The following is a 21,932-nucleotide window of genomic DNA, read 5'->3' as shown; positions in this document are numbered from 1 at the left end:
AAAGATGAATTTGGGAACATTGAGGGAACGCCATAACAAGAGACGACAGACACACCTATGTATAAACTGAAGTGTTCAACACACAGTTTCAGTCGGTGTACTTTTGTGAAAGGAGAAAATTCTATCTGTTGTATCTATCCTGTAGTATTCAGCTTAACCTAACTAACACTTGTGAAAGAAGTTACAAAAAACAATATCAAGACTAACAAAACAGGGACTCAAAACCAAATGGTAAATGGATAAGAGTATAAAATATTGAGGAATGTGGACCAAATATAATTCATCAGTACGAAATTGCAGAACAAGAAAGGGCTAAAGGCTATTAACCTACCTTTCAAATTTACCCCAGTTTGCAGAGGAGCGACAAAACTGAAACAGGCAAGCCACATAATTTTGTTTGCGGCTGGCATCCCCACGTCACCCCCTCTTGGGGGTGCTTTGTTCCTCCTTCAGGATTGATGTGTCCAAAATAGCTGTGAAATAAAGAGGAGGGTATTTTTCGCTAATCCTGATTTTTCACCCTGTACTATGTCAGGTGTAGGACTGCCTTCCCTGCTTCATGGTAGGTCGGCCATCCGTTCATGAGCTAGCTAAGGCTGCTAATTTTATTCTGCCACCCGAAGTGGCAGAATAAAATTTACGAATCTACCCAAGCAGCACAATGTACTGAAACTCGAGTGCAATAGGGGTGGACGGTATGTCTCTTATCAATGTTCTTCAGTTTCACGAATCTGTTCAAGGCCTTCCACCTACCCGTCCACCCCTATTGCACTCGACATTGTGCTGCTTGGGTAGCTGTCCACAGGTGAATGTGCGATAACTCATGGAGCAAGGACAGCACATATTTTGTTGTGCACAGATACGATGTCTCAGTGTAACCTGTTTGTGTTAGTTGCGGCTTCCATACCATTCTCCTTGAGTACATGGCAGATATACATTATGTATAGGTGAATGTATTTGGAAGTGCCTTTGATAGTCGTAAAAGTTAATTTGAGGAAGTTTGCATACACAGCAGAAGATACACACTTGTTTGTTGCTTGCTCGTCCGTGATGGGATGTCCGAAGGAGGTCATTGGAGGCCATTGGAATTGCGACTCAACTCTCTTTCGCCAGCACGGTCAATCCTTCCTAAAATAAATATTACGTCTCGAATTACTCGAATTAATGTTATCGGTAATATGGTGTGCAGGACACTCAATGTCGCTTCAAAGTTAACAAGCGTTGGTGAAATCTGGCATATTTGAAATACCCAAGCGTGTGAACGCACACCCTTTCGCTAGTTACAGAAAGTTACACGTTGCTCGTTTCAGTAATAAGGCAGGGAAATTAGAAGAACATGTATGGGTACGACATGAACACAGCGTGACAAGTGAGAACATAGAGGAAGGTGAAACCGTTCCGATGAAGAAGGCGCCATTCAGTACGTAGTTGATGACACAGAAAGGCGGCGCATGTTGTGCTTTGTTCTGAAAAGCTGACAGCATAAAAGGCCATAATAAGAGTTCACATACCTTCGAAATCTTGCGAAAACCCGCGAGGGCGCGCACAGCTTTCGCTTTGACAGTCAGTGCAAACTTGCGTTCCTTACACGCCCAAGCAGCACAATGTACTGAAAGTCCAGTGCAATAGGGGTGGACGGTATGTGTCTTATCATTGTTCTTTAGTTTCACGAGTCTGTTCAAGGCCTTCCACCTACCCATCCTCCCCTATTGCACTCGACTTTCAGTACATTTTGCTGCTTGGGCGGGTGTCGTGTGCTGCGGAGGCCATGCCGATCCCATGCGCATATACCCAGACTCCTCTTCACCCGCGAAATGACAGGAAACGCGCGTGGTTTGAAACAACGGGCACGCTCCTGCTATCCTCGGGTATTTTTCGCGAATATTTTTTACAGTGTGGATGACAAAGCGATTTTTTTCCGTACACTTTCTGCTCCGGGCAGCCAGATATTCCACTGGGATGACGATCGGGATGAAGCACTTCCCATGCTACGTTGCAGTGTGAACGAGAAAGAAATTTTCGTTTAATCTGATCACGAAGTTGATTGCGTGTCGATGTGAGGTAGCTCACAGTTTTCGCACACGCTAGCAAATTATTGCAGATTACATCCGGCTGCGTGCCTCTATATTTTTGCTTTTTAAATCAGCAGCGTAGCTTTGAGCTTTTTGGATAAAACTAGAGCTCTCTATTAAACGTTTAAACGTCGAAACGTTTGAACGTTTCACATTTGACGTCGAAACGTTCAAACGTTTTCTTAAGAAACGCGTTTAATAACACGTTTCACAGATTAAACGTTTTCTTAAAACACGTTTAAACGTGTTCTGTTAGATATACGTTCAACAACACGTGTACGTATTGAAACGGTTTCCCAGGATACGTTTAAACGTTTTCGTTTGCCTAAAACGTCTCACGGTACGTACGTAAACACAATACGTACGTAAACGTTTTTTCAGGAAACGTCCCCTTTTTCTTTCATTTTTGGTTAGTATAAACGATAGATCACATGTGCGTTAAACACGGTCCGTTATTGTCTGTTATTTGTATATGTTAGGATGACCACGAGAGTGACATTATTATAAGGAAGAAGTCAACTGCAAATTTTCGTTATTTTTTTGTTTCTTTCCTCCTCTAAACACTACAGCTTACTTTCCTTGAAAGACAGTGCAGGGTATCGTTAAAGTGGCATGTTACTTTGTCCCGCTCATTTGTGATCGTCTTATGTTTAATAAAGAACAGTCACAGCGCAGAGCGCATTTTATTCCGTTTCTTGGTGGTTAGTAGAGCGTTGCCTCGACCCCGTTCGCAGCGTACACCGAACTCCGCTCCGCGTGCACTCATGGCATTGGGATCGCTGACACTCCAAAAACGGAGCTTTATCTCATCGACACCGTCTGGCAGAATCACAATTCTGGGTGTTATCCTTTTCTCCATCCCAATTTGTTCATACCGGGAGGTGTACGGCACTTTGTGGGAATTCGCGTCAGTAGATCATGCCACAGAAGTCGTGCTCATCGCTCTTTTCCCACTCTGGCGCAAGAATGATATCATTCGGGACAGTGATTGGTTCTTAACGCGTAATTGGCAAATGTTCTGGTCTTAGAGTGCAATAGTGGGAACCAGTAGGAAAGAGGTTACGTGCTTCTGGCTAAAGTAGTCGCTCAAGGACACAATCATCTGCGTTGGTCTTTTCACCAAAATACTACTTGCGTAAAGAAGATAAATACGGAATTTTTAGTATAAACTACCCAAAAGATTCCAACGTCATCGCCGCCATTACGAGCTCGACATGTTTCAAACAGTAGTGAAACCAGGGATCGGAAACAGTATTTTCTTCGGTCCGGTTCAGGTTCGGGTTCAGGCATATTGGTTCGGTTCGAGTTTAGTTCCGCTGAACCGAAATTATCAGTTTGAACCGGTTCAGGTTTATCGGTTCGGTTCGGGTTCGGCTCAGGGAGAACCCCACCCCCACCTCCGCACACGCACAGACAAAAAATCGGTCAGCGCGCGGTCGGGACATTTACAGGGATTGGAACCGTTAGGGTACATTTATGCTGCAGCATCGCTGCTGGCACATGGCACATCGCTGTTTGGCGATGACGAAACAAACACATGTATCTCTGTGGGCGCGTTCATGCTGCAGCATCGCTGCTTGCCAAAGATGCACGCCATGATCATCGCCACAACAATGCTGCCAAACATGTTTGAACATGCCCGGGGACTACCTGACTTCTGGCGATGACAGGTCAAACACAGAGCTTTCTGTTGGTGCATTTACCCTGCAGCCTGGCTGCTCGCTTATCCTCGCCGCTGCTTGCCGCTCTGCTCGCTGCACCTAGGAATGTAAACATGTTTGTCTTCCTGGTATCATTGATGACTGGCGTCTTGAAATCCGACCTGCGATTGGTTGTGATGAAGTCGGTTTCCTCCTTCCCACTTTTCCTCGTTTCCATCCTTCCACAGTGAACGCTGCTAGGCGACTGATATAGCGAAAGCGAGCAGCATCTTGAGCAATCTGCAGGGTAAACGCACCCTAGCGGTTATGCGAGCAGCGATGTGCTTGAAGCTGCAGCGAGCAGCGATGCTGCAGCATAAATGTACCCTTACTTTTTTCGGTCCCGGTTTAACCGGGTTATGGGCAGTAACTTTGCAACCTGAAAGCGAGCTTGCGCTCACCGTACACGGTTGTAAGAGAAAGGTGTGAGATAACCGTTTCAGATGAGTCAAAAAAAGGTCAGTCAGTAGTGCAATTATTTCACCTCTGAACCGATTCCCGAACCGGTAACCGTATGCTTTTTTTCGGTTCAGTTCCGGTTCGGTTAAGGACAAGCAAAAAACTTGTTCGGGTTCGGTTCGGTTCGGGTTCGTCTGAAAATAACGTTTTTTTTTGTTTTCGGTTCGGGTTCAGTTCCGGTTCCGATCCCTAAGTGAAACACGTCGGTTCATAATGAAATGCACGACGAAAATGAACACAAATAGGGGTTGCTTGAAAGCCAAATATGAAGTGGACTAATAAGTTTCTTATAAGACAGTGAGAAACTGGCGTAGTTGGTAGTTACTGATGGGAACCATGGACGCGCAAGGCATATAACGAGGACAACTTCTGTCTCTGTCCCCGTAATGCCTGGCGCGTCCATGTTTCCCATTAATAAAGATAAGAAGTTGCTTAAATAGGTATCCGTTTCGAAAGGCGTTGCGTTTCGTATTAACAAGGCGTTTAAACGCTTCACCTTGACATAACATTCAACCGCTTCGTTTTAACAAAACGCTTAAACGTTTCACATTAACGACATGTTTAAACGTTTCGCATTAACAAAACGTTTAAACGTTTCATAAGCAAAGGTTTTCCAGACCATACGTTACTCTAAACGGCGTGTAAAGCGTTTAAGCAGAAACGTTTTAAACGCAAATAGGAAAAACGTGTTAGAGCCCGAGCCCTAGATAAAACCTCATGTGTGCCATCAATGTGCGCCAAGCTCAAACTCCATCATTATAGCGATTCTTGCTTAATAATGTGATCCAGACAATCATATTTACCGGTGGCTGCCACTCTTTTTGTCCTGCTTAGCAAATTCCGCCATTTGTTTTTCACCTGGGTGGCTGACATGAGACGCCCTTTTTCTTGAAGCGCAACAGTGACACTATGCGTAAAAAAGTCCGATATAGGTATATGCAATGAACCGTGATACGCCCGAATACGAATGAGCATAACATAGTCCATACTGCATCAGGATGGGTAAAACTATGCGTACCACCATGGGATGAATGAGTACCACTAAGTGAATCCCTCCTCACTATCAATCTAAACATTGTAATAGTTCATTGAGACCTTCTCGATATCTTGAACAGTTACAATGATCGATTAACACCATGGGTTAAGGACAGTCTCATGGACAAAGTGCCTGCAGCTGCTACGCGGAGGAACGTGATATACATGACAAAATTCACACTCATGAGCATGCTCACTCATGCTCAATGTGACGAATGAGTTGAGCATGGTTAGCGAACGGAGAGCTGAGTGGCGAGTGAAACACTGAGCTGAACAGGGAGTGAGTGAGCAAAGCGAGAGCTGAGCTTGAGATGAGTGAGCAACGGTCGCAAGTGCCGACCTCTGGATGTGACAAGATAGTCAGCACTGGTCATGAATGAGAGTAATACTCACTAACTCAAGCAAATCCACAAGTACTTTTCACTTTGAGTAGGCCGAGTTTTAAAAATCCTCTCAAACCCGGAGACAGAGGACTACGCAACACAAGTAAACTGTTTTGCGTCTTCTTCTGTCTTCGGGGGTTTTCCTCCGCCACGTATAACCCTATAGCCTTCATCTTATGTCCCCCAAATATACTTTGGTATCAGACGACCATGACGATTCATGCTCAAATATTGTTAGCTCATGTATCATATGTCGAGATCATACTATGGATTTTTAAGCCAATATGTCTATTGATGCAAAAATCGCATATTTTCTAGTGTAGAATGAATCTTCTATGTTAAACTTCTTTTTATAAATGCGGGTGTTTTCCCATACTAGTGTAGTAGTAATTGATAGTGTCGAGGGAGACCGGTGTTCATTTTGTTCCATACCAACAGCTCCTAGCAACGGCCAGCTGCGCTATTTAGATCCCTTGCACGTGATATAGATCATCCCTCCTGCGGATAAGGGCGCGCACCTGCGCTTGCAAGCCGCGTAACACGCTGATCATGCCGCGAGTCGTCACATTTCCCCATAGAAAAGATATACCTTTTATTGAAGAATGAATTAATCAACCCCAATGCATGAAAATCAGATACATACACAGTTGTACAAGCAAAAGGTATTGTATTAATGCCAATCAACACAGATAGATGTCAAGATCAATGGTCACATCTGACACACACACACGTATATATATATATATATATATATCTATTAATTATAATTACGTATATAAATTTTATTAGGAACACAATTAAATAGATGAATATTAGTTTCAATGACACGGAGTACCCATTGTATCGGAAAGATACGTTCTGTTTGTTCGTATCACTAAGATAGCTCCGTTACTTATGTGTTCCACACGCGCACGCCCCGCTCCCTCTGCTGTGTATTAAATCGGCAACAATGAAGCACTGTGCGCAGTTGGCACTGGTACCTGACCACGTCGTCACGCTTCATGATACACCCATGCATGCAATAAATACGAGGGGCGTTCAAGTCAAAACGGGACTTTTCATTTTTCGCAAAAGTAAAATGAACTTAGAGGCGAGAAATTAGTTTTATTTTTCAACGTAATCTCCAGCTGCACTAATGCACTTGTCCCAGCGTTTCACGAGGGCTTGGATGCCAGCAGCGTAGAAATCTTTACCGACGCAGCAGCCATGATCGGACCGCATTCTTGACCTCGTCGTCACAGCTCAAGTGGCGGCCCCCAAGGAACGCCTTCAGTGGCCCGAAGAGATGGAAATCGCTGGGGGCGAGGTCTGAACTGTAAGGGAGATGTGGCAGCAACTCCCAGCCAAGTTCCTGTAAGGTGCGTGTCGTGAGATGCGCGGTATGCGGGCGTGGATTGTCCTGTAGGAGGAGGACTCCTTTGGCTATGAGGCAACTGGATGTGTTCATGAATGATAGTGTTCAACGTTCCCACAGAAAGGTCCGTCTTGCGAGCCAGTTCGAGACATGTTATCCGTCGGTCTTTGAGGATCAGGCGCTCCACAAGTTGGATGTTCTCAGGAACTCTGACACTGGGCTCTGAGCAGCCCTGGCCAGGATCGTCCTGCACTGATGTACGGCCGTCTCGGAACCGTTTGCACCACTCAATCGCTTTTTTGCGGCTAAGTGTATCGTGGCCATACTGATCTTGAAGTCTTCTGTGAATTTCAGATGACTAGATGACTTTACGCTTTCATTCACGAGAAACTTCATGACAACTCGCTGTTCGATATGCGCGCTCACTTCGTTGTCGGCCATCTTGTCTAGCACGTGTCTTCTGTTTTGCACAAACTTTGCACCAGTACGTGGTGAACGCGGAGGCCTGTCGCGTGTGAAAATGATGAAAAAGAAGTAGCGGGAGCCATTTGTACACTCAGGAGACAGGAAGTCCCGGTTTGACTTGAACGCCCCTCATAGAATTTATCCTAATTCGCTATTCTATATCAAAGCTAGCAATAATTGTTCTATATCAAAGGACGCAACTTTAAAGAAGATATTCTTAATCAGCGCGATGACAATCAAAATTACAATCTTAGTATAACATGTCTGAGCTTCCATGTACATGACCACCGCCATTGCCACAGACAGCACTGCCAATTTCCCCCGGCCATCACAAGCAATAAATAGACATGATCTTAATTCAACCAGTCTGTTACAGATACATGTAGCTACATGCAAGCTGGTTATGTTATTATTCGAATCATAGCGAGCAATAACAAAGCTATCGTGACAACAAACAGATAGATTCGATGCGCCTAGCACACACCAACAATTTCCACAGCCAAAGAACAGACATACACAAAATGTACAAGCGAAAATATTGTATTAATGCCAATGAACGCGGACAGGTGAAAGAATCAATATAGCTACATCTCATACACACTACAGATTATGCGAGGAACTCAATTATTTATTTATTTATTGTCAGTGCCCACCAACAGCTGAAGCCTACACGGAGGTGCACTCTAATTGATACCAAACACCAATACAGTAAATAATACAGATAAAACAGAAAAAAGAACTCTAAGCAACATTAGACAACACAAAATTAGACACACAAACAAGAATAGACAGCAGTTCTAAAAACCTTAAAATGAGAAAAAATATCAACATCATTGTCTTGGAAGTCATTGTAAACACACTGCATTCGAACAATCGGAGATGTTAAATAAGGGAAACCAGGGTAAAATGTAGAAGGAAACCTAGTTAGCCTTGGAGGGGCGTAGAAGCAAACCTGAGACAATAGTGCGGGAGCATCCATTGTTCCGTGAACAAGCTTATGAAAAACTATCATATCACGCATCTGTGGTCTATTACGTAGGGGCATCATGCTCAGCTTAGATAGAATATTGTTACAGCTGAAGTACAACGTCCGACTCACAAATCTGTCGTAAACAATTCTGACAAGTCTCATTTGTATAGTGTCCCAATGGTCAGACGGTGATTATGATAAGCTGTTCCAAACTACAGAAGAAAACTCCAGTTTGCGTCTCACAAGGCCATAATACAGACAAAGAAGTGAATGCATATTCTACCCCGGAGATCTCATACTGGCAGAGTACACATACGAAACATGGTGATTGAACTTCAATGAACTATCGAAAAAGACACCAAGGTCACCGATAACCTCAACTCTCTCTATAGACAAGTTATCAAGAACATAATTAAATTGTGCTATTCGGGTCTTCTTCCGTGTGAACGATACAATTTTAGCCTTGGACACAATTAAATAGATTGATATGACATTCAATGGATCGAAGCACCCTTGCATGCCAAGAATAGACATTACCGCAATTAGTTATTCCACATCACAACTATTTTTAAAATCTGAGGTATAAAATCAAAACTAGCAATAATTATTTGACGGTACATAACTTTAATTAAAGATGATATTTTTGTTCAATATGATGACAATCAAAATTACAATGAGACACTTCCGAACATATCATGATCTTTCAGACACCGGTTTCCTCGAATGCGCGGGACCACGACTGGTGCTTTCTCCATTAGACACTCTAGGTTATCATAATTCAACCAACATGCAAAGAGCATATACAAGAAAGGGAATAATTATATTATTTGAAATCTATCAACTGAAGCACCGAAACACTTCAGAGGAACAGAGCGACAAAGCACACCATAACATTAATGAAAACTAGTTTTAGGAAGAGACATATCATCCTGATGACCAAAGCTGGGCGAACACTGAGGACCATGAAATGCATTATGAGAACAATTTTCATCCCAACTAACAGATGCTACAAAACTTCCTTTTTGTGAATCTATTGGAGGCACACAAATCCAAAGTAACACATAGAAAGGGTAGAATGGCGCATGAGCCGAGGCGAGCTCCACATAGGGACAAGCACACCTCCTTTCCCGTCCTTTCACACATACCTTTTCCCTCTTTCCTCGAAACGAGCGAGGTCTCTCTCTCCACCCCAACCAATGGTTTCCCCAAGGCTGAAATCCATATTGAGTGCCATCGAATGAATGAAGTAACATCATAAATGAAGGACCTTGCTGTCACAAGGAAGCGTAATTGTGAGCGTTATCACTAAAAAAAAGCGTTATTTTTTGTTATCTTGATTAGAACACTTATCACACTTATCACAAATAGGTGTAAGGAAATGATTTCTCTCTGCTCACATTATTCGAATCCATGAACTGAAGAGCAGAACAGAGGAACATGTAGATAGACAAACACACACACACACAACCATAGCAACAATTATCACTAGTCAACTATGCTGACATAAAAAAAACAGCAATCACAGAGACGACAGCGAAACGATACCCAACCAATTTATCAAAGCAAGAAATAATTAAAACAACCAATAGTCAACATTACAAATTTGAATGAACAGCCAGGCATACCCTGAAAAGCTAGGAGCGACATCCTGACGACGGGACGCACTGCTAAGCGGATGGGACAATATATGCAGATCAACAGTAAGCGTGGGACAATTTCCATTTGATTTCTTTTCAAAAGCTCTTATACCCCATTTAGCGTGCTTCAACGACTCTTCGTGTGCGTCAGTAAATGTTATTTGTGGGATTCTTACATTTCCTTCACAATAAGTTACATGTTGTGGTATTTTCTCCGCATATGGTCTTTCCCGGCGCGACTTTAATTGGAATGAGATTAGTGTGACATGGGTTCACTTGGTGTGATTTGTCCCGGTATGGGTTGTTTCGGTATATGTTGTCTTGGTATCAGTCGGTGTTAACAGTACCGGTGTCAGTTGTTGCAGTATAAGATGTCTTGGTGTGAGTTGGCTTGGTATGACTTGTATGTATTGTATGTATGAGTTGTATGTATTGCTGATTTTTGTGCAGAAAGGAACGATTATACCAGAAATTCCTAACCAGAATTATCCGCTCCTCTTTATGTGTCATCACCTGCTGAGTGCCGACGCTGTCCTACCACCTGGAAACAAATGAACGACGAAGAAGAATATGTAGCTTCACGTGCATTGCTTCCGTACTGGTTCTGTCTACGAGCTGTTGCGTCATATATCTTCAAATATAACCAGTATAGCTATGAATGATGAGAAGGATCAAGCTGATGCAAATGCTACAAATTTTGATCGCCCTCCAGCTGATTCAGATCTGGCACCACCTGGACAAAAGGAACACAAGAAGCACAAGAAGAAGAAACACAAGCACGAAGGAAACAAGGGAGTAGACTCAGCCGAAGACATCTCCTCGCCAGCAAGCCCGGAACTGTCCATCCCTACTACCCATCCCCAGGGTCCAACGAGCGCAATCTCCAATGGGGCAGCACTTCCTCCCGAAGTAGAGCCCACAAGTGCAGCAGTCCCCACTGCACCTTTTAGTGTTGGTACTTCTCCCGAGGTTCAATGTCAAAACATACAAGAACCAGCTGCTGCGGCCCATAGAGAAATCGTTGAGCGCAATACATCCAAATGCGATGCCGCACCAGGTACGTGAGTTGGAAGTGTTGTTCTATCCTGGACATATCGTTATCCTTCCAGTAGCTGCAGTTACGTAACTACGCTGCATCTTTTTTATTGCTAAACTTATCAACTATCTCAAAATAAGCCATACCTTTGTTATCAGCCATTCCAGTGTCCGTTGCAGCACCTTATGACAAGTTCCCTAGTCGACATGATGAGGACCAAATGGACATAGGCGCTGTGTTGCTGGTCGCCGCCCTTGTGACTTTCATTGTGTGGCTGATCTTTCTGCAACTCCAGGAGCAACACCCCAGCGAGAGGCATGCCAAAAATGAGACTGAGACCACGCACGAGTAACGTTATCCACCTTCTACAAGCACCAATATTCTCTCACCAGGCAATTGAAGAAAGGGCAACCCTTGGATAAGAACAATCAGTCATGACACGACTACTGCCTCCGTGGAAAATAATTTACATTACAAAACCAGTTGTCTGCTATTCACTATTTAGAACTCTTAATGTCGCATTAGCAGCTGATTCCTGCTGCTGACTTGTGACTGCTAACTACGTTTTACCGTATCTCCGAACGGTCGTTCCTTTAATATATTCGCTGCTTAAAGAAATGTTCAGGGTAGAAGTTGTTATGGCATGTTCCCTTCTGTCTGTGATATTGTGTTCTTGGGTGCCGCCATGGATAATGAAATCTGTCATCTTAAACGTGAGCAATGAGGTAGGATATGATTTTCTATTAGCCAGGAGCCCGGAGCGATGCCGTATGGCGTGAAATAAGTAAGCCTTTAAGACGGGGTACCTGCACGACTTGAAATAAAAGTAGATGGCGCAACACTAAAAGACAAGGACCTTACCAACAAATTCGGGGACTATCTTACGACCCTGGTTAAGCGTCTACAACGAGTCGGCCACAGGTGTTTTAGGTACAGCGAACACTGCTACCGCTTTCGTTGAACGAACAACTCGGCAATATCACCGCCCCTCCCCGTCCCGGTATTCATGTCGCTAATGAACATAAGAGCACGTGATACCGATAGGCTAGAGATTGCTAGGCATCCTGATACCCGCACTAAACATATACTTAATACATGTTCATCCACAGAAAATTTAGGCCGTATTCACCAGCCGACACAAACCATTGGTTTAGTGACGCCGGATTTAAATCGATCGAATCGATCACGTGATCTCTCCGGCTATGAAGAACGGTCCAGCAGAAGACCGCAACGCATGTTCATTATTCACAGTGTCACGTGATACTTGAGGAGAGGGAGAAAGTAGCAGAGGACAGAAGGACTGCTAAGAGGAAGGCTCCCGTTTGTATTCTGATTATGAGGCTGTTAAAGGGGTTGTGAATCAAAATCAAAATATTACACAAAATGATGTTTGAAATGTAGATCTATTGGTGCCAAACATCTCCGTCGAAACCCTTTCACGCTGCGCTTCCGCGCCACGGAGTTATGGCGCTTTGAATATGAGGAGATCCCTTCACTCTTGGCTCGCCTCCTCCTCGCCCGATCTCGGTATGACGTAGTACCGAGCGCGCCACGGAAGTGCGGAGTTCCCGTTCTCATGACGACGCCTGTAAACAGGGCCGCGGCGAGCGCTGGGACGCGACGTGGCGAAGGGAAATGAGCGGAAGGGCTATGACGTAGAGCCATAGAGCAACCGGTCAAGGCGTCACTTCCCGCCGACTTCATAGAGCTGCCCGGCACCGTTTGGCGCCACGGTCGGCGGGGGCCTCAAAAATGGGAGATTTTTAAAACCCTGTAGCATAAAAAATAATAAGAGGTGGGAGGTGGGACTTTGAGTACGGAGTGCGTGGAGTAAGGCGAAAAGACTCTGCATGAGACAAAGGTCTATCCATGTGGTTTCTCAACCCCTTTAACGGAAGAAAAGTTCAGGCGGCGCTGGCGCTGCTACAGGTTGTTGCGGAACGGGATGGCGGTTAGGTAGTTAGGCCTACCTCTGTATTCGTTAACGAAAAGCTCAGCGACATATGGTTGATATTATCACTAAAACAGTGTACATACAGAGTGTTTGCCATGATATTTGAACGGCAGCAGTACGTATTCTGGCAGAGGTGATCGTTGTGCGTTTTTTATCGGTGTTCGGTCGTTGACTGTGGTTGCTTATAATAGCTGAATCTGCAGCGATCATCGCTCCTTTATCGTTTGTTGGGCGGCCTGTGTGATGAACTGCAACGATCAAGATATAGCCTCTCGAGCGCTGGTGCATTCCAGCAGCGTGTCGATCCTGATGTCATGTACGCAACGCGTGTGCAAGCACTTTATCACGGAAGGCTATGTAAACAAAGAACATCGATGCAAGGGTGGCCTTATCCTGCATCGCACTGCCACACACATCACTTTTATGGTGTTATAGCTTTAAGAAATCGACATGTCACGAATCTGACATGTCGCTTCGCTGGCTGCGTTTTTCCGGGCGCGCGACTCAGGTGTATTCAGAGGTGGGGGGGCGTTTATTTCGGAAAGGTCAGCCTGACCTAAGGTCGGCTTGCTATTCCTCAAACAAAATAAAGATGAAGTAAAAACAAATATAAGATGATGAGGGTGGCGTGATGTGTAGATGACATGAAAGGTCAATTCATAGTTTGTTCATGAGGTCTGCCTTGTGGAGAAAGTCGAGGAAAGCTCGAGTGACGCACCACTGACGGGAGTGTCGGACAGGGCCAAGTAATACAGGAAGGTCTATGTGTGTGTGTCCCAGAGCAGTCAGGCGTCCTTTGAGGGTGTCGCGTGCAGTGTCGTAACGTCTGCAGTGCAGTAGTAGATGCGCTGTGTTTGCTTCCACACTGCACGTTGCGCATGCTTAGGAGTTCATTTGGCCCATCTTGTATAGCAGCGTCGGTGTTCGGGCTACGTTTAACCGTAAACGGTGTACGATAGTTTCTTCCCTTCGGGTGAGCCGCAGAGTGGTCGTGAATTCCATCTTCGGGTCGATGGAGTGTAGGAACGTGTTTTCAGGCACAGCATTTTCTATGAAGTGTAGTGTATAGCGGGCGCAGAGCCGCCTCACCTGAATTCTGCTTGCGGACGACGACATCGGTACTGATGCAATTAGCTCACCTTCCTCATGAGCGCTGCGCGCAGCATCATCAGCATATGCGTTCCCGTGCAGGCCAGTATGGCCTGGCACCCACTGGAACCAGACACTGTGGCCTGAGGCGAGTAACTCATTGTAGCGCTTTGCGATCCTTGTGCAGATGTCGTTAATCGTATTAGCACAGTATGAGGCTATCATCTGTAATGCTGACCTGCTGTCAGTCCATGGTCCAATTGTCCGCTGATGAACGCGATATGTATGACAATGCTGCATAGACGGCGTAGAGCTCTGCCTCTGTGGAGGATGTTTCATGAGGAAGTGTTGTGTATTTGCTATTGAGTTTCGTTGTGTCGAGCTGGAAGGCGACGACGAAGTTGCATGGATTTGGAGCGCGAGCGCTTGTTCTGCAAGGGGACATTTTTACGGTCACGAAGCAGGAAATAAAGGTGTTGTTATTTCCGTTCTGAACCTTATTACTATGCGGAAAAGTCGGTTTTACACTGGCGACGAGTGAGGACATTCCCACGACGACATCGAACAACAGGCAAGCATGTCACTGGGACGGATCTCCGAGTTCAACGAGGACATGAGTTGGTCCACGTGGATAGAACGTCTAACGTTCTACTGTGAGGGCAATCTCATCACAGCACCAGAGAAGAAGCGAGCGGTGCTGCTTACAATGTGCGGGGAGTCTACATACGAAACTCTGAAAGCCCTCCTTGCGCCACAACTTCCATCTGAAGTGAGGTACTCAGATATCGTCAGGTGTCTCGCCGAACACTTCGATCCAAAACCGTCGGAACTTCTCAGCCGATTCAAATTCCATCAGCGTAATCAAGCGCCGACGGAAACGATAGCAGACTATGTTACAGCACTCAGGGCCATCGCCATGCAGAGACTGCAATTTCAGTATTAGCAGTACAGCTTCGACGCCGGCGACAGATAGGGCATCAGGGGATAGCCCACCACAGCAACAGGCAACGACGGAGCAGCCGACACCGCCCACAGCGTTGCCTCTAGACGTCATGATGAGAGACCGCTTCATTTGCGGTATTCGAGATAAGAACCTGCAGCAACGCCTTTTAGTGGAGCGTGACGTAACATTCGATCGGGCTTTCAAGATTGCTCTCGCAACGGAGTCAGCAGTGAGTCAGCAGGGTCAGCTGCAGTCGGCACAAGAACGAGACCAGGTTAACATCGTTCGGAGAAAGTCCGCGGGACATCGGAAGAAGACGACTAAAACACAAAGGTGCGGCCGCTGTTTGGGAGATCACGAGGCAAAGGACTGTCGGTTCAAGAATGCCATATGCAACAGGTGCAACAAAAAGGGCCACATTGCGAGAGCTTGTAAGCAGCAACATGGAGCGCCAGTGGCAGGAGACAGTCATCACCTTGCTAGTGGGTCGGATGATGAGCGGAGTTCATCCTCCAGTGAGCTCTACCAACTTAACCACGTCGGGGATAAACTAGGTCATCCAGACATTCCCAAATTCACAGTGACGCTCAAGGTAGAAGGAAAGCGCCTCAATTTTGAAGTGGATTCGGGAGCAGCTTGCTCGATAATCAGCGAACAGACTTATCGGGAAAGGTGGCTACACAATCCTCCGGAGCTAAAGAAAAAGACCACTTGTCTACGAACATGGTCAGGCGAAGGCCTAAGGGCATTAGGCACGACTCAAGTACGTGTGCGGTTCAAGACGAAGGACTTCATTTTGACTCTGACTGTCATGAGAGGAACTGGATGTAATCTTCTCGGACGAGATTGGTTCAGGCCGCTGAACATCAGAGTCAGCGGTATTCATCACGTTCAGGACTCAAGCCAGCTGCACACCCTTTTAAAGAAGTACGAAACTGTGTTTGTCGAAAACATCGACGGTCACAAGGGTGGCCCGGTCTCACTGGAGCTGAAGGAGAACGCCGCGCCTTGCTTCCTGAAGGCTCGACCTGTCCCCTTCGCTCTTAGAAGTACAGTCGAGAAAGAAATCGACCAGTTAGTCTCCCAAGGGGTGCTGGAGCCGGCACAGCACTCGGACTGGGCTACACCGCTGTTCGTCATGAAAAAAAAAGGATGGCAGCATACGGCTGTGTGGTGATTACCGCAGCACGGTTAACCTGAGGACCAAGGCATCATCCTACCCGCTTCCCACTACCACCGAGGTCTTCACCAGACTTCGTGGAGGAAAAATATTTTCTACGCTGGATTTGAAACAAGCGTATCAGCAGCTCCGATTGACCACTGCGGCTGCGGAAATTTTGACTGTTAACACGATTAAGGGTTTGTTCCGGGTGAAGAGGCTTCCGTTCGGAATATCGGCAGCTCCAGGAATTTTCCAGCGGTTCATCGACACCTTGCTGGCGGATATTCCAGGCACAAGCGCTTACCTGGATGACGACGTCATTGTCTGCGGAAAGGACATAGATGAACATAACAGACGCCTGGAGCAGGTGCTCAGTAAGCTGGAAGGGGCGAACCTTCGCCTAAGAAGAGACAAGTGCAAGTGAAGAAGTGATTCGCGCTGCCAGAGGTTTCTTACTTAGGACATCGCATTGATGCAGAAGGTCTGCATCCGACAGACGACAAGGTCAAGGCATTGCTTCAGGCCCCATCACCAAAGTCCAAGACCGAATTGAAAGCGTTTCTAGGCATGCTGTCGTTTTACGACCGGTTCCTGAGAAACCGCGCCGCCATAGCAAGGGATCTGTATGAATTGCTTAAACACGGCAACAAATCGCAGTGGCTGAAAAGGCACCAATCGGCGTTCGAAAACCTCAAGAAGCTGATAAACGAATGTACTGTACTTGCCCACTACGACGAGACAAACCCATTAGTAATCGCGTGCGACGCCTCTCCATACGGTGTAGGGGCCGTGCTTGCACAAGTTGACGACGATGTCCGCAAACTGCCCGTTGCGTTTGCCTCGCGCACGTTGGGACGTGCAGAGCAGAACTACGCTCAACTGGATCGGGAAGGACTAGCATTGGTGTTTGCGGTAGAAAAATTTCACCAGTACGTCGCAGGTAGGAGTTTCAAGATATACACCGATCATCGACCGCTGCTTGGCATAATGGGGCAACACAAGCCAATGCCTGGAATGCTGTCGTCAAGGATGACGAGATGGTGTCTGAAATTAGGGTGCTATGATTACGACTTCTGCTATCGGAAGGGCACCACAAACCAAAATGCCGACGCCTTCAGTAGACTGCCGTTGCCATCCATGACCGATGAACCGTATAGACCAGGTGACGTGGTCCTGTTGGACACGTTAGAAGGACCTGTTCTCACGGCTAACACTCTAGAAAAGATGACTCAGCAAGATCCGATGCTGTCAGCAGTTCACAGAGCATTGCGAAACGGTAGCCTTCACAAGTTACGGGGACAAGGCTTTGACCAATACAAGATACGTCGTCGGGAGCTGGCTACGGAAGGTGATTGTGCTGGAAGGTGAAGAGAGTTGTGGTTCCCCCGGCTGCTCGAGAGCAGGCCTTGAAACTGGTGCATTGCGGACACAGGGGCATAGTCACAATGAAAGCTTGTGCTCGAAGCTACATGTGGTGGCCGGGAATCGATCGTGACATTGAGCAACTCGTACGCGGCTGCTCCAAATGCCAGGTCGATCGTCGCTCTCCGCCCCGAGCTCCGCCACCGCTGTGGACAAGACCGACGGAACCCTGGAAGACCATTCACATCGACTTCGCCGGACCGGTCGACGGGCGAACGTATCTACTTGTTGTTGACGCCTACACGAAGTTGCTGGAAGTTATGCGAATGACAAGTACTACGGCCGCCGCTGTGATTGAACAGCTAGGTATATGTTCGCCACCTTCGGAATTCCGCAGGTAGTCGTGTCGGATAATGGGTCGGTGTTCCTATCGGCAGAAACCAAGAGATTTTTCAAAGCAAATGGCGTCGAGCATCGCACAAGTGCTCCGTATCACCCGGCCACTAACGGCCAAGTAAAGCGCATGGTGGCGGAACTGAAGAGGGTTCTGAAACGGGATAGTGCGGGACACGTTGACAAGTGCCTGGCGCGGTTTATGTTCAAGCAGCATACTACAATCAACGCCACCACAGGCAAGTCACCAGCAGCCATGATGTTCAGCAGGGAGCTTCCGTCGCCGCTGTCGGCGTTGAAACCAAGTGACCATCGGAGTTCAATGGGGGAGGACGAGGAGGAAGCTGGGTCACGTTACGCGCTGTTCAAGCCATCGATGAGAGTCTACATTAGAAACTTCACAGGAGGTCGTCAGTGGATACCGGGTCAGCTACTTGATCGGATGGGTTGGCGGTTGTAGATGGTCCAGACAGAGCACGGAACGACACGACGTCACGTCGATCACATTAGACGACGTTATGATCAGGATCCCTAGAACAGCAGTTCCGTTCTGTGCACCGTGGACATTTCCCCTGAGCGACCGTCAGGGGCAACTGCAGTAGGTCCTCAACGATTAACGGAGTGCTCGGATGTGGTGACTGCTCCCGCCGTTACTGAAACCAGGGATCCGCCTACAAGAGAGCTTTGAAGGTCACAGCGTACGCGCCAGCCGCCAGACTTTTTCCGACCTTGCTGAACAGCTCGTAATGTGCGTTCTACATAAGTGGGAAGAAGTGTTGTGTATTTGCTATTGAGTTTCGTTGTGTCGAGCCGGAAGGCGACGACGAAGTTGCATGGATTTGGAGCGCGAGCGCTTGTTCTGCAAGGGTCACGAAGCAGGAAATAAAGGTGTTGTTATTTCCGTTCTGAACATTATTACTATGCGGAAAAGTCGGTTTTACAGGAAGCTTAAGTCCTTGCCGGATGTTACAACTTGGTACCACAGATTGGTACTTGATGTACCACAGATCCGTCAGTGTACACTTCCCTTCGTTGGTGGTGCGCAGTGTCTAAATGTCCCAGCGCAAGTTGGCGCGCGGTGATAGGGGGCACGTTACTCTTCTTTGCTAGGCCAGGGATGTCCGTGTGGACTAAGGGATACAAAGGGTCCACATAGGTGGAGCATATGAGAAATGTGCAGTGGACGATGGTACGCAGCTCTTTAGACGGGAGACTGCAGCTCCGAACGTAGACGAGGGGCAGTTCGACTCGATAGACTGGAGGTAATGTGATAGGAGTCGGGTGAGAAATCGCGTGTAGGTACGTAGTGTCTCTCTGTCTCGCAGGACATGTGCCGGTGGTTCCTTCGCCTCAGCTAAGACGGAGTATGTCTCAGTGGTCCTAGGGACTCCTAGTCATACTCGGAGACTACGTGCTTGGATCCGCAGGAGTTCCATCTCTCCGTTTCTACTGAGTCCGTGTAGGGCCGGCAAGCTGTACCTTAGGGTTCCCATTATGAGGGAGCAGTGTAGCTGTCGCAGGTCAGCACACGTCAACCCCCAGGATGCTCCAGCGACGCGTCGTAGCACGTTGGTATAGTTGTTGGTTTTGGTCAAAATTGACTTGAGGTGTTTCGACCATGTCAACCCTCTGTCTATGATGATGCCCAAGTATTTATAATGCGGGACAAAGTTCAGCGGTAGACCCCCAACATGTAAAGTGTACTTGCTAAAAGAGCGGCGCGTAAAAGCCATGGCTACCGTTTTGTTTGGTGAGATCGAGAGCCCGCGGTCGGCGAGGTAGGATACAATAGTGCCTAGAGCGGTCTGTAGACGTTGTTGGATCGTATCGCGGCGGAAAGCTGAGGTCCAGATGTATACGTCGTCAGCACATATTGTTATGTGGATGTGTTCACGTAACTGTAAGGGGAGTGAAGCCATAATGATGCAAAAATATTCCAGAAGCCAGGAGAAGTCATGCATTAAAATTGTTATTTGTTGCGTCAAGCCGGTGTGCAATCTCGTTGTTTTCTATCATAGCCATAATGATGTTGAAGAGCAGTGAACGGAGTACGTACGCTTCCTTGTGGAACGCCACGGTGAACGGGATATGTGGCCGTATCTCCCTCTGAAGTGCGCACAAATATGAACCGATCGGAGAGGAAATCTTGAATCCATGATAGCGGCCGGCCCCCTATCCCAGCCTCTTGGAGTGCGGCGACGATGACGCTGTGCAGCACGCTGTCGTACGCCTTAATCACGTCGAGGAAGACACCAGCTGTTAGCTGTCCTTCAGTCCAAGCTTGCTAGACGCTGGAGACAAGGTCTATGACATTATCTATCGCCGATCTTCCTTGGCGAAATCCTGTCATGACTTCTGGGAAATAGGCCTTGGTTTCAAAATACCAGTTTAAGCGTGAGTGGATCATGCGCTCCATGATTTTGCCTATGCAGCTGGTAAGGGCTATTGGGCGAAACGAGTCGAGGTTGTGCGGCGACTTTCCTGGTTTTAAGATGGGAATTGGCGGTTTTCCATGGACTCGGAACAGTTTTCGTGCAGCAAGATTGGTTGATTATATTGAGGAGTGTTTGTCGTCCACTCATTGGAAGGTTTTGAATGGCTTTATATGTGACCTGATCTGCCCCCGGGAAGGTGTGCATTCCGGAGTGTTGTACTGCAGAGTCAAGCTCTTTGATTGAGAAGGTCTACAGACGGAAGACGGAAGAAGAAGTCTACAGACGGTTCATCCGATGGCTCCAGTACGATGGGAATGTCTTTTGCGGCTGCCAGTAAGTGATTAGGAGTTGCAGTTGTATTCAGAGGGTACTCATGGTGCTGTCCTGTTTACATCCTCGTCCTGTGTATGTTTTTTTAGCGCTGTGTTCGTCATGTTACAGAGTGTGTCCTTACGTGTGAGCGTGGAAGCTGCCAGTGTCGTGACCCCGTGTCGTTATGTCAGTGCCGGGGCTGTGCTTGATTGTGACCTCTTTTATATCTGCATTTATGCATATAACATTATCGTAAAAATCATCAAGCACTGAATTGATTGCTCTGTTCAGTCAACAATGATTAATCATTTGTTTGTTACTGTTGTTTCTGTTTTCATCTCTGAAGATATGTCGCATATTCCCATCATTTCTTCCCCTGATATCCCGCTAATGCCGTCATTTTGCATCACATACGAGGGTATCGTTAAATTAATCGACAACTGCGGCATTGATAACATCAACTCAAAAGTTATGAAAAACACTAAACTGGAGTCGACGAAGTTTCTCACTCTGATTTTTCGCCACTCTCTTGAAAACGGCGATATCCCTAGTGACTGGCGAGTGGGAAAGATTGTCCCAATACACAAAGGTGACGACAAGCACTCCACAACTAACTATAAACCGATTTCCCTAACTTGCGTCGCCTGCAACCTCCTAGAGCATATCATTGTCAAGAATACTATTCTCTCTCTTGAGGTAAAATAATTTCTTCTATGTTTACCAACATCGTTTCCGGAAAGGCTCATCGTGTGAGACACAACTTGCGGGTCTAACCCATGACATTATTTCATCAGTTGATACGGGAAACCAGGTTGACGCAGTCTTCCTTGATTTTGCGAAGGCCATCGACCGGGTGCCACATCATAGACTTTTATTGAAATTATCGAAACTCAATCTAGACCCTTTAACGTTTACGTGGATTCGCAACTTGCTAACCAACAGGGTACAATTCGTCGTTGCTAACGGGATTTCTTCTTCACCGTCATCGGTGTCCTCGGGGATCCCTCAGGGCTCTGTTATCGGTCCACTCTTGTTTTTAATTTTTATTAATGATTTACCGTCAGGAATATTATCATGAATACGACTGTTTGCCGAATACTGCGTAGTTTACCGTACCATCTCTGATTCTCTAGATTACTCGGCCCTTCAGGACGACCTTGACAAAATGTCG

At 46.6% G+C, this 21,932-nt stretch overlaps 2 protein-coding genes across 2 annotated transcripts; both read left to right on the top strand.

The window, feature by feature from the left end:
• The first annotated feature begins 10,644 nt into the window (after window positions 1–10,644).
• Window positions 10,645–11,894, top strand: LOC135399548 (uncharacterized). The gene is made up of 2 exons (XM_064631288.1): window positions 10,645–11,132; window positions 11,270–11,894. The coding sequence occupies exons 1-2, from the start codon at window positions 10,730–10,732 to the stop codon at window positions 11,461–11,463; spliced, it is 597 nt and encodes a 198-aa protein (XP_064487358.1). The 5' UTR covers window positions 10,645–10,729; the 3' UTR covers window positions 11,464–11,894.
• A 2,837-nt stretch (window positions 11,895–14,731) lies between these two features.
• LOC135400466 (uncharacterized protein K02A2.6-like) lies at window positions 14,732–18,474 on the top strand. The gene is made up of 6 exons (XM_064632298.1): window positions 14,732–14,928; window positions 15,092–16,228; window positions 16,284–16,633; window positions 16,720–17,623; window positions 17,692–17,987; window positions 18,059–18,474. Exons 1-6 carry the CDS (start codon window positions 14,732–14,734, stop codon window positions 18,472–18,474), a joined length of 3,300 nt encoding a protein of 1,099 aa, XP_064488368.1.
• The last annotated feature ends 3,458 nt before the right edge of the window (window positions 18,475–21,932 follow it).

Source organism: Ornithodoros turicata, chromosome 7, assembly GCF_037126465.1.
Source record: "Ornithodoros turicata isolate Travis chromosome 7, ASM3712646v1, whole genome shotgun sequence".
Taxonomy (NCBI): Eukaryota; Metazoa; Arthropoda; class Arachnida; order Ixodida; family Argasidae; genus Ornithodoros; species Ornithodoros turicata.
This window is presented reverse-complemented; position numbering and strand designations above follow the sequence as displayed.

Coding starts and splice junctions, on each gene's coding strand:
- LOC135400466 (XM_064632298.1), top strand. CDS start 14,732: ATGTCACTGGGACGGATCTCCGAGTTCAACGAGGACATGAGTTGGTCC. Junction 14,929..15,091: donor CAACTTCCATCTGAAGTGAG/GTACTCAGATAT, acceptor CTGCAATTTCAG/TATTAGCAGTACAGCTTCGA. Junction 17,624..17,691: donor GAAGGTGATTGTGCTGGAAG/GTGAAGAGAGTT, acceptor TTGCGGACACAG/GGGCATAGTCACAATGAAAG.
- LOC135399548 (XM_064631288.1), top strand. CDS start 10,730: ATGAATGATGAGAAGGATCAAGCTGATGCAAATGCTACAAATTTTGAT. Junction 11,133..11,269: donor CAAATGCGATGCCGCACCAG/GTACGTGAGTTG, acceptor CTTTGTTATCAG/CCATTCCAGTGTCCGTTGCA.